Source organism: Colletotrichum spaethianum (genome assembly GCF_022836535.1).
Source record: "Colletotrichum spaethianum MAFF 239500 DNA, contig09, whole genome shotgun sequence".
NCBI classification, from domain to species: Eukaryota; Fungi; Ascomycota; class Sordariomycetes; order Glomerellales; family Glomerellaceae; genus Colletotrichum; species Colletotrichum spaethianum.
Window position 1 is genome coordinate 1,211,620 of NW_026054779.1, and position 12,102 is coordinate 1,223,721.

General features: G+C 51.7%; 2 protein-coding genes across 2 annotated transcripts; both read left to right on the forward strand.

The window, feature by feature from the left end:
* Nucleotides 1–1,403: 1,403 nt before the first annotated feature.
* On the forward strand, nt 1,404–4,935 carry ColSpa_04536 (nuclear GTPase SLIP-GC; the record flags this gene model as incomplete). The annotated part of the gene is made up of 4 exons (XM_049270748.1): nt 1,404–3,349; nt 3,401–3,797; nt 3,849–4,422; nt 4,481–4,935. 4 exons carry the CDS (start codon nt 1,404–1,406, stop codon nt 4,933–4,935), a joined length of 3,372 nt encoding a protein of 1,123 aa, XP_049126705.1.
* A 1,133-nt stretch (nt 4,936–6,068) lies between these two features.
* On the forward strand, nt 6,069–8,324 carry ColSpa_04537 (putative zinc metalloproteinase; the record flags this gene model as incomplete). Its single annotated transcript, XM_049270749.1, has 3 exons — nt 6,069–7,968; nt 8,035–8,201; nt 8,259–8,324. 3 exons carry the CDS (start codon nt 6,069–6,071, stop codon nt 8,322–8,324), a joined length of 2,133 nt encoding a protein of 710 aa, XP_049126706.1.
* Between the last annotated feature and the right edge of the window lie 3,778 nt (nt 8,325–12,102).

The window sequence follows — 12,102 nt, forward strand, 5'->3', positions numbered from 1 at the left end:
AAATTCTTATTGCACATTTCAGTTCTTACCGCAGTCATCGATCACGCCCCAAGTTCGTGCTCAAAGTATGGGGCTTGATGATGAAAGGCCTGAACATAGTTCTACCTTCCGCTGAAAAAACTATCCAGACCATCTGAGGGGCAAGACAGGGAAGCTGTTGCGTCCTGACTCCTTGCCTGTATGGCTGTCCATGTGGGACGCGCGCTTTGCGGGTTTCTTGGCAGAGGAGAAGCTTGAATTGCATTTGTTATATCCGTAATTTTGATATCTATCCTGCTACTAGCTTTTGAAACTGAGAGTTAGAAACGCCAGGATTGACAGTCAACGTGAACCAGTATCTTGGGTTTGTGCTTTTTGACGTGTCGATTTGTACAGGACTACTGATGACTATGTCAAAATCCGGTAGAAGCATTTCCAAGCTGCCAGCAAAGCCAAATACCTATACGCATACCGCAATGACCATCCGAAAACTTGCGATTCACTATCAAAGTGCTTTCAACTCTCCAAAGTAAGCACCTGATCACACTTCATTTTCCCCCCCAAAATAGCAGCGGGTTGAGAGGTCAGCCGTAAGATAAAGACGTTGATGATGAAGCCGACATCCGTCTTTTTGTTCCGAATATATAGATGGGTAACACCATCAGTAGATATAGGAGACTTGCATTCACAGTACCCAAGTCCAGAAGAAGCCACCTTATAATTAATTGCCATTGACATCTCGCGCGCCGTCCACCGCCTCAAATGTCGAGATAGTCATCCTCGGCCGTTGTCCAATCAAAGCGGTCAGTCGGTGGGTCAGCTCAACGAGGGCACGTGACTGGCCACTGCCAAGTGCCCTTGGGGAAGGAAGGAAGAAAGGGGGGGAAGCTCCTTCCTGCAAGAGGTTGCAGGGATGCACACTACAGGGATACGTACCCCCAGCTTCCTTGTCCAGCGCGATGCTCGTGGTGTTCTTGCCCCGCCCCAGTCGCGAAAAGTAATTGCTTCCCAGCGCGTCTCACAAGGAATCGCCTTCAACATTACCAAACTATCCATCCATTTCATCGACGCCTTCTGGCTGCTTATGGGTTTTTACCGACTAGGATCTTGAACCCGTCCCAAAATTTTCTTGTTAGCCACCCGTTTCTGCCGTTCCGTCCCTTCAAGCTCCCAGTTGCTGCAACCTTGTCGTTATAAGTCGCGACTTCGGCCAAGCTTTTTCCGTCCCGCCATACCAAGAGAAGCTAGCCAACGGACGTGGCTCATCACGATCGAAATCGGCTTCGTTGCCGATGGATTCTACGTCAGCCGCAATCTGGATTCACGATTCATCGTTTTTCTAGATCGCAGCTCTAGTGTCGCCCTACTCGGCTTAGTCACATCTCGTCTTATTACATCTCACGTCCTCGGCCCCCAGTCTCAAGATGCCCCCAATTAAGATGGAGGGCATCAAGGCTGAGCACTTGGAGGGCAACCTGAACAGCTTGCCCATGACACCCGACACCATGCTGCAGCATTCTGTTCGAGGATCTGCTGCTTCTCCTTGCATCACAGCTCCGTCGTCGGCGACCACTCTTCCAGCCGACACGCCGCTCCGTCCAATCAAGGCTGAGCCAACTTCTGCTTCGGTCAAGCAAGAGATCAAGCAAGAGGAATTCCATGCCGCCATGGACTCCAGTGTTCCAGCTCGCGATGCTTCGACCTCGGCGTCGGACTCAGTGCCCGCCTCGGCCCAAGAACCTGAGGAGACGAGGCCTCAGGAACATGAGCCAGACCTTCTCGAGCAGTGGACCAAAGAGACATCGTCCGAGGTCCTAGAGGAAGGCGTCAAGATTGGCATGGAGCTTCTTGAAAGCCTCAAGGTCCCACTCGGTCTCACGGCCTCTCTTCCAGAGACCGAAAGCTTGACGTGGCTGAAAGCCATCAATCACATTCAGGCCCGTTCTCGGCCACCCAAGACTATTGTCGGCGTCGTTGGCAACACCGGAGCCGGCAAAAGCTCTGTCATCAACGCCTTGCTCGACGAAGAGCGACTTCTTCCGACCAATTGTCTGCGAGCTTGTACTGCTTCTCCGACTGAGATTTCCTACAACTACTCCCAGGACCCCGAGGAGCTGTACTGCTCCGAAATCGAGTTCATCTCACTTGAGGAGTGGCACAAGGAGCTTCAGACTCTCTTCACGGATCTTCTCGACGACGGTGGCAAAATCTCACGAGAGTGCACAAATGAAGACAGTGAGGCAGGCATTGCATACGCCAAGATTAGGTCTGTCTACCCTTCCAAGACAAGGGAGATGATTGCCGAGAGCAGCCCTGAGCGATTGGCCAATGAGCCTGCAGTTGCCCGCGTTCTTGGCACTGTCAAGACGCTCAAAGCGACTACGGCCAAGGACCTATATGCTAGCATGCAGCGCTATGTCGACAGCAAGGAGAAGAATCCGCACACCAAGAAGGATGTACCCATGGAGTTCTGGCCGCTGATCAAAGTGGTCCGCATCTACACCAAAGCCAATGCTCTCTGCACTGGTGCCGTCGTCGTTGATCTGCCTGGTGTTCAAGATTCCAATGCTGCTCGAGCCGCTGTTGCCCAAAACCACATGAAGACCTGCACCGGTCTTTGGATCGTCGCTCCCATCAACCGTGCAGTCGACGATAAGACGGCCAAGTCCCTTCTCGGCGACTCTTTCAAGCGCCAGCTCAAGTACGACGGTATTTATTCCGCTGTCACATTTATCTGCTCCAAGACAGATGACATCTCAGTGACTGAGGCTGCTGAGAGTCTTGGCATTGACTCCGAAATATCCGAATCCTGGGCCAAGATCGAAGCCTTTCGATGCAAGCTTCAAGGCCTTAAGAAGGCGCTCAGCAACGCTAGGGACGAGAAGTCAGATCTCATTGACTGTCTTGAGCAGGCTGACAGCGACTGGGACAAGTGGGACGAACTCGCGGCCAAGTTTACAGAGGGCGAGACCGTTTTTGCTCCTTCCGAAAAGAGCAAGAAACGCAAGCGCGGATCCTCCACGTTCAAGAGTCGCAAGCACTGCAGATCGTCTGAATCTGACGAGAGCTCGGACGATTCGGATCTCAACTCGGACAGTGATAAGGAAAACAACCCCGACAGCGAGAATCGACAGCCGTTAACCGAGGATAAGATCCAGGAGAAGTTGACTGACCTCAAGAATCTGAGGAAGGAGATCCGCCAGAACCGCAAGGAGGTAGATGCAAAGCTTTCAGACATTCGACAGGAGATAAAGAAGGTTCAGTCGGAGGAGGAGCACTTGCTAGGCAAGGTCAAGTCTGTTTGCATTCAGGGTCGAAACGGATATTCGAAGGGTGCGATTCAACGTGACTTTGCCATGGGCATCAAAGAGTAAGTTGCGTCCATTTAAGTCCTACGGACTGCAGTTGTTGATTGTTGCAGGCTGGACCAAGAAGCTGCCATTGAGGAAGACGAACAGACATTCGATCCCGACAAGGACATCCGTAACTACGACGAAGTTGCCCGAAATCTTCCGGTGTTCTGTGTCAGTAGTCGTGCTTACCAGAACATGCGAGGCAGACTGCAAAAGGACGACTTTAACAACGACGGCTTCCGTGATGTTGCTGAAACTGAGATCCCCCAGCTTCAGCAGCATGCGAAGAAGCTCACCGAGGGCGGTCGGGCTGCTCATTGCCGTCGTTTTCTCAACGACTTGAGGCAGCTCCTTAACTCAATGAAAATGTGGGCTGCAAATGACGGGTCTCGGTTTCATTGGAACGACCGAGATCGCTGGCATGAAGAGACGAACCTAAGGGCTCAGTTATCTACCCTGGAAAAGGTTTGCTCGTAGCTATATCGGAATGTCGGGTGTTCACTGACTTGTCATCAGGACTTTGCCAAGGCGGTCGACGAGTGTGTCGCTGCCGTGGAGAATGCACTGTCCGAGAGCATCTATGATGTCTTCGACCAGACAATCCCAGGTGCGTCAAATGCTGCTGTCCCCACGGCGTCGGGCTGGGGAGCACATCGCAACGACGGCGGTATGTTCTGGGCCACTTATAAGGCAACTTGCCGTCGGGCTGGTGTGTACACTGGCGCCTCTGGTCCTCGCGACTTCAACGCGGAGCTGTTTGAACCCATCTCCCGGCAACTCGCTACTGGGTGGGAGCGGGCTTTCCAGCGTCGCCTTCCACAAGCTCTTGAAAGTTTCGCCATGAGTGCTCGATTGCTGCTGGAAAACTTTCATCGGAGTGCTACCTCCCAATCACAGGAGCGCGGCAGTAATTACGCTGGTGTCAACATGCTGAGCAACCAGCTGCGAACGCATACAACTCGCTTGAAGGAGATCCCCGCGATGCTTCACACCGTCGTCCAAGAACTACAACGTGAAGCCAGTCGTGGGTTTCATCCTGTCATCCAGGAGGACATGCAACCAGCGTACGATATTTGCGTCGCGGAAAACGGTAAGTTCTGTTCCTAGCACCCGTTTATCTTGGCACCCACTGACACCTAACGGCACAGGTCCTGGTTCCTACGCGCGCATGAAGAGTCACATGGTCAACCACGTTGAGGACTCACGCCACACCATGTTGCGTCACTCCACCGACAGCGTCAAGGAGCAACTTCGAGCGTTGTGCAAGCGAGTCGAGGACGAGATGGCCCAGCAAGTCCAGGACATCTACAACCTGCTTGCGCGAGACTACCTGGCCGTCCTTGTGGGCATCGATAACAACGTCAAGCACACCAGCCTCTCTCGGGCCGAGCGTTTGCTTCGGGCTGAGATGTGTCCCATCCTGGAGAAGACGGACCAGTGGTTCGCCCGTTCCGACTCCACGGACGGCCCTCGGGCTATGGGCACCTCCGACAACATGGATAATCCTTTTGGCGATGACGATGAAGCTGGCTTGGGCAACCTTCTGGCTGCCCAACTTAGCGGAGGCGACAAAATGGCTGCCAAGAGGGAATCATTTAATTAGATTTGTCGTTGAACAGTCGTATTTCGGTCACTGGGAATCCTCATGGGGGAGGAAAAGCATGGGCGAATTTGGTCACCAGTTGTACTTTGAGCGTTGGCGTGCGGATTCCTGCCTTCGCGACTGGTTCTATGGTAAAAGTGGCTTTCGATTTAGCATGCGATGGACGAAGATACCCGACTGCTTCACATGGGAGTTTCGTAGATAGCCACACAATGAGTACTTGCTTTCGATGATATCAGCTTATGCATTCATCGACACATGACCGAAATATCGTCAGACGTCGCCAGATCGTGAAGTGGCTACCCGTGTCTATTTGACCTTTCATCCAAGAACTGCAGCCCAGGCACTGGAAGATGCATCATCCGTACAAGATTTACAATAACCTTCAATTCCTGCAATCTCACAATTGCAAGGGTTGAGAACAAGACATTATGAATCAAGAGATGCCTATCTACCTTGGGTAGTTACCGTTAACTACGTATTGAGTCTCCATGTTACCAACAGAAACCACCTACCTGGTCATCCTTTGATATAACCATCGGCCTGTTTACGAGGTCTCGACCGCTGTGCTGCCTAAACCTCATTCCATGGGAACCAAGCGAGCCGAAAAAGGTGGGGTACGGGGCCGGTGTGGTTTAGGCAGGCCCGGCTCGTGCGGCATGGTGGGCCAATCAGAGCTAAGACTGCCTAAACGGACCCTACATCGACAAGAGCATCATCTCTCACACACAAAGGCCGAAATATAAGCCTGGATTCTGGACATAAATATGAGGAGATGTCCTCGATAATCATGATCTTGCTTCTTCTTCTTACCACATTGTGCACTTGAGATTTCAGTCCTCGTATCGTCCTTCGAGTAATCACCGTTGTCAATAAGTCACCTCTTGATCTCACCAAAGTTACTCAGAACATGTACATTCGCTACGACAAAACCGAAAGCCCGGAACAACACTCAATTACTCAGATGCCTCCAGTTGAGCAAAAAAAGTCCAGCATGTCTCTCAAGATTGAAAATTTCGAAGACGGCGAGACTGTACACCAGGTACACCCGAACTTTCCCAGGCCGTTGCCCGCAGTCTACTGATCTATTCCCTTCCCCATAGCGCTGCATTATAGTGAAGGGAACTTACACCATGGACGGTGAATCTGCTGATGTCTTCGCAACTGTGGACACTCACGATGGCACCAGCGTAACGTTCCCAACTCAGTCCTGGCCTATCGCAGACAACAGAGTCAAGATCATTGCCATGCTTTCCCCCGGACGGAACACTCTGACGATAACCCGCTTCTCCGGCACATGCAAGGTTGTCCGCGAGCTCAACTTGACTTACATCCCGCTCACTCAATCGCCGCCTCTCCATCTTGCCATCATGGTCGCGAAGGACTCACCCCTACTCATAGACTGTCCGCCCGCGAAGCACGGCCGCGTCTCCTCGGCACACTCATCCCTTGACGCCGCCATCGCCAAACTTCGCATGTCGGCTTACATGTGGCAAGCCCTCACTGCCGAGGACATGCGGATGAAGGGGCTCGGCCGTCGCTCGTTCAGGCTGGAGGAGGAATGGACCGCTGACACAACGAGCCGCGAGTTTCTCAACGGCCTTCACGAGGCCGCCCTCTTCGAGAGTGGGGCAATGCGCGCGTCTGCGAAGGTTCATGTCATCAGATCCGACATGACGACCGCGCAGATCCGTGATGCCGATGTCGCACAGCAGAATGAGTCGGCCAGGTCGAGGGACAAACTCTTTGACTACTTCCTGGACTCTCTCGCGGCACATGGGTTGCCGTTCGACTCTTCGTCCCATCCCGTTGTTGCTGGCATGATCCTCGACTCGCACTTTTCGGTCAGCAAGAAACTCATCCTGGGCCACGCGGCTTTGGGCTGCCATAACTCCACTGGCGTCTCCCTCGGCATGATGGGTAGTCACTTGGCGTACTCCTGGCCACGCTTCCTAGAGGAGGTCACTGATTGCCTGCTTGACGTCCGGGCACCAGGGGCCAGTGTTGGAAACGACAACGGCGAATGCGGAACTTTCTGGGAAGCCTGCTCCGTCGGCCAAGGCGCGTTCCTTCACGAAGTCGGCCACGCCTTTGGTGCGCCGCACACAACTGGTATCATGTCCCGTGGCTACTCTCGACACTGGCCGCGCAATTTTCTTGCCAAGACGGCGTATTCTCAGAGTAACCAGCAGGAGGGCCTCTCTGTCGTGGACGATGACACGGAGAACGACGCTAGATGGGACCTGCGAGACGCCCTGTCCTTCAGATCACTCGACCACTTCTGGCTCCCTGGTGACGCCAGACTGTCAATCGCCGCCCGTTCAAGCGCCCCGGCTGTTTCCCCGGTCAACATCGGAGCTGACGACGCTGGTCTTGAGATTTCTTGCGCCGCAGGCGTTGCGCGCATCGACTTCAACGAGGAGGCTGAGCCGCAACCCTCCGTGGCCACCCCGTCTGACAAGGCCTACTACAGCCTCAAAGATCTCGAGGACCGTTTCTCTAGGGAAGAGGGTCTCAAGATTTCCGTCGTTGGTATGAACGGCAAGACCAAGACGGTCCGCGACGCATGGCGTCTATTCACTTCGGCTACGTACATCCACGTCCCGGGCTCCGACGTCCTATTGCAGAAGCGCTCCGTGATGAGCAAAGATCTCGAGGAATCAGACGACGATGACGGAGAAAAGTTCTGGACCTGGGCGACGCTTCTTACACGGCGTAAGGAGGACGGCACCGTCGTGCATGCGTCGAGCGTTGACGTCAGGACTGGGTGCATCCTCGATGGCGCGTACGTTCACTTCCATGACGGTATGCGCATCAACTGCGGCCCAAGGGTTTCGAAATGGGGTGGTCATGAGCATCACTTCGGCGGGCACGCCTCTGAAGAGGTCCGCATTCCAAAGGGCCAGGAGATTGTCAAGATTGAGGTGTCGAGGGAGGATGATGTTCTGCGGGGAATGAAGATTCACTTGAGCAACGGTGAATCCGGTGGTGCGTTATCCGGAGGTGGTGACGACCCTGAAACCTTGTCTCTGGGTAAGTGATATAACATTTCTTCCAGCTCACGCCTTGACGACTAGCTAACCAAGCGTGCCGCAACAGAACCGCAAGCCGATGAGCGCATCGTCGGCTTTTTCGGCCGCAGCTGGTGGGGCAACTGTTTCGACGGCTTGGTCGAGTTTGGTATCATCACGGCGCCCAAGCACTTTGTGCTCCCTAATGTGGTGTATGGGATGTTGGAGCTTCAGAACACAGATGGCGGACGTAGCGTATGATGCCCCCATTGGCTCTCAAGAATGGAGATCCTGTTACTGACGGTACCTCAGACGGAAGAGATTGAACAAGATGAGGGGTCCGACGATGAAGACAAGGCCATGGATGATGAAGAGTGACCGGCAAGCGCTTTGGCACCGGCGGCATCACTGTTCAGGCTACTAGCCGTTGCAATACCCGCCATCAGACTTTTTAGTTCTCTACCATTCAAGACATGGTTCTCGTGTGTATGCTTACATCTGTCAAACTTCTTGTAGAACGATAAGAATAACATCCTTCGGGCATCTAAACCATAGATTCGTTGCCTCACTTGCGTCTTCATAGGTCCGCGTGCCTTCCACGATGCCCTAGCATTGAAATCGTACCGCACTTGTAGTTCACAGAGAAGAACACCCCATCCCTTCGGTTCCTCATTTAGATGTGATACCTTCCTGATCTCTTATGTATAAATATCCTGGAGCGGCCATGGCGGCGGGAGATCTGTCTACGGCATGAGGCCCGCGCCGCTGTAACACAGTTGGAGGATGTTACTGGCGTCCTTGCCCGGATGTGCTCTCAAGCTCTGGGTCGTAAGGCCACAAGAGTTGTTGCAACGGCGTGCTAGGCGTTTCCATTAGTGGGGGAAAAAACTAGTTTCCCATCAAGGAAAATGGAACCTCCTTTTCCATGATCAAAACGTTCATGCCTATTTATAAAGCCCGTTATATTGGTCTAAGTATTGACAAGAGTCTTGTCATAGTCCATGTCAAGAACCGAGAACCCATGACTGGCCACTGCTAGCCTAATGAGCTAATAGAAGTTCTCTTTTATCTTCTTTGCTCTGAAAATATTAGTCATCATACAGCAGTTTTCTCAAAGTGTGAGAGCCTTGAAAATTTTCTCAAGATGTTGAGTCGATGAAACAAGACCTCCTGCTTAAGTATTACGAAGCATGGCCATTGAGACGAAGGTGTTTTACTCTATTGCCATCCCGCCAAAACAAAAAAACAGGGAGTTGGCCCATCTCGCGCTTCATTCCCGGCGTCTTTGTATCAGGATCGAAGTCTTCTGGGACAAAACGAATTCAAGGTGGCCCGGGTTTCTCTGATATCTTGAGTACTTGCTGCCATATCAGACTGCAACAAATCAGTGCTCAGATACAAATATTTCTCACTATGGGATTGCGCTCTGAGGTATCTCCCCAAATAATGTGTGATATAGACCCACAAGAGGTTTCAGTTGTCTTCAGGACGGAAGCAGTGAGGTGCTTTGTGAAGGCTTTCCCCAACAAGAACCCGCAACCATTGAGGATGGTAGTCTTTCCAATACTCCTGCGCCCTACCTATATGATGGGGCTTTATGTCTGTTTCTAACTAAACGCATCAGTAATCAAATCGAAACCCGTGACCTTATCGATGTTTTTGCGTCGATCTGATTGTCATGAAGCTAGTGCTGTCGACTCCTTTGTCCAAGAACTATTACTGGAAGACCTCCTAGTTTAGTATTTTGTGGTCTTGACGGCGTCTGCGTCATTCGCCAGCGTAGCGAAAACAGCTGGGAGGGCTTTGTGAGCTTCAGTATCGTTTCAACACAAGATTGATAGGCGGAGTTTCACATAAGAAATCTGAACAGAGGAACATCAGCAGCCTCCAAAATGTGTACTTGGCCGGCGCTGCTTAGGCTTTGAGATGTTGCTGCAATCTAAGTGTAACTAGGCTACAGGAAGCAGAGCACCTTGAATCGATTTAAACGAGGGGAAGACGGGCGAATCGTCCCTGCGCCCTGCAATGGCAGGCAAACACACAACTGGCGCCTGTAAACGTTGTATTATTGGTGGTGCAGCTTGCTGATGCGGAGGCGAACATGTAAGAGGCATGCTTCGCAACGCAATTCAATTCTGCTGCGACCCGATTTGTCTTTGTCAGCCCCCACATCTTTCCGTCCGGGGTTGTTTCAACACACAACTCTCTTCAGCCTGCACCAATGAGAACACGCAATATCGCTGGTCATCTTGAAGTAAGTCACGATCCTGCAAAGTCTATTCTTCGCACATATTGACTACTGGCATCATCCTGAACCCCTCAACTTCTAGACTATTGTGGTACCATTTAGCCATTTTTGAGAAAATTTTGATAGAATAGGGTTAGAACTTGGAAAACCAACCTCGGCGGAGGTTTGTCTTTGAGAAGGAAATCACTACGTTAAATGACTATATAGGTAGGTACTAGTATTATTCGCTGTCTTATATCATAATTTATGAGAAATAACCCTATGTTTTCATGCATTAATCGTGTCACACGCGTCGCCTGAGCAAGTGAAACCTCAATCCCTCGAGTCTAGTTACTCGGTGTATAGCGTTTATCCCAGTCAACCGACAGACCCCTTTCGAGCCCACTCTGGAGATCCCGGTTCTGAGAAGGGTGAATGTACCAACCTTGAACACCACTCATCCGGCCATGTGCCCGTGTTAACACCCTGCTGTAATGGTGGGGGAAGACGGCTTATGCGCTCGATCGGGAATATGCAGTTCTCACTCTCCGGCGGAGGAGTTGGCGGAGGCGCTTCCACAGGCTCAACATGAACTACCGTCATTTCTTGAGTCCGTAGCTTACTTCCCCTGAGGAACTTGAGCTCAATGAGCTTTCTGCTGCTGCCGCCTGTGTTTCGACTTGAATCTTGAGTGCAGTCGAAGCCGTGTGCAACGAGAATGTTGACAGCAGGAAGGCATGCGCAGATCATCCCTATGCTCACTTCTGCGGTGCTGGTCGTACAGTTAGTCTCTATGGTGGTGTTGGCAAAGCTGTAAATGAGAAGTTTGACCTACATACCCGAGAAGGTTGAAGCGGATGAAGTCTACCGTTTGATCGTTTGAATGCTGTAGTTGAATCACAATGATCATTCTGACAACACTCGCTGCTGTAGCGAGGCCTCCAGCGCTAAGCATAGCGATGACTCTAAGTCGTCTACTCCACGACATCCGAAGGGTTACAGCGACAGGTATCGGTAGACAAAGAACAGCTAAGTCGGTGATAGCACTGACAACCGTGTCAGCTACGAATATTGCACTCTGATTGAAGCAAGAGGCATTGATCGTCGAATCCCAAAACCCCATAATAGGTCGACAAACAACCATTTTGAGGAAGAAAACGGGAAGGTAGTATCCAACCATGAAGGCGATTGTGAGGAAAATCCCGATTTTCGTTTTCTTGTGTAATCTAAAAACTCTGACCACCATCAGAAGAAGAGCGAGCTTTGTGAAAAATGAGTTTGGCCCATACACAAGTGTGTCGGCATACAACCCCAGAGAGGATGTTAACGTAAGCTTCCGTCACGTAGGGGAAAGCGGTTTACCTTCAAGAAGCCTACGAAGTCTGCCGGTGAGATTTCGTAGACGTGGAATCCACCACCATAATGATGCACTTATTTTGTAAGAGTTAGCTTAGAAAGATTTTGTCGGTCAACCGGAGCTACTCACTCACGAGTGCTGTGGCGCTGTACCCGAGAGATAATATCTACTCATGAATCAATATCCTTTCATGAGACAAAATTCAATGACCAGTTTCTTACCCATGCTAGAACCGCCACCCCTATAAAGTGTGAGCAAACCATTACTATTTCAGATATTCAGCCGCAACAGCGCTTACAATCCTCAGTGTGGAACGGTGGCGCAATGAAAGCTTTGGCGAAGATGCGCAGCAGCATGAACACGGTGACCGACGTGATTGACAGAATTTGCGATACGAGATTGATCGTGTGCAGGACGTCTGTTGGGTGCTGCAGGTCGGGCACTACGCCTGCTGGCGGCGGGGCTGCCCCCTCTACTTTCGACATATCGCATCGGATGGTGTGGGGCAAGTCATGGTCGTTCCGCAGTCGTGAGAGGCCATACACTGGCAAGAGGATGGCCGGCGAGGCAAG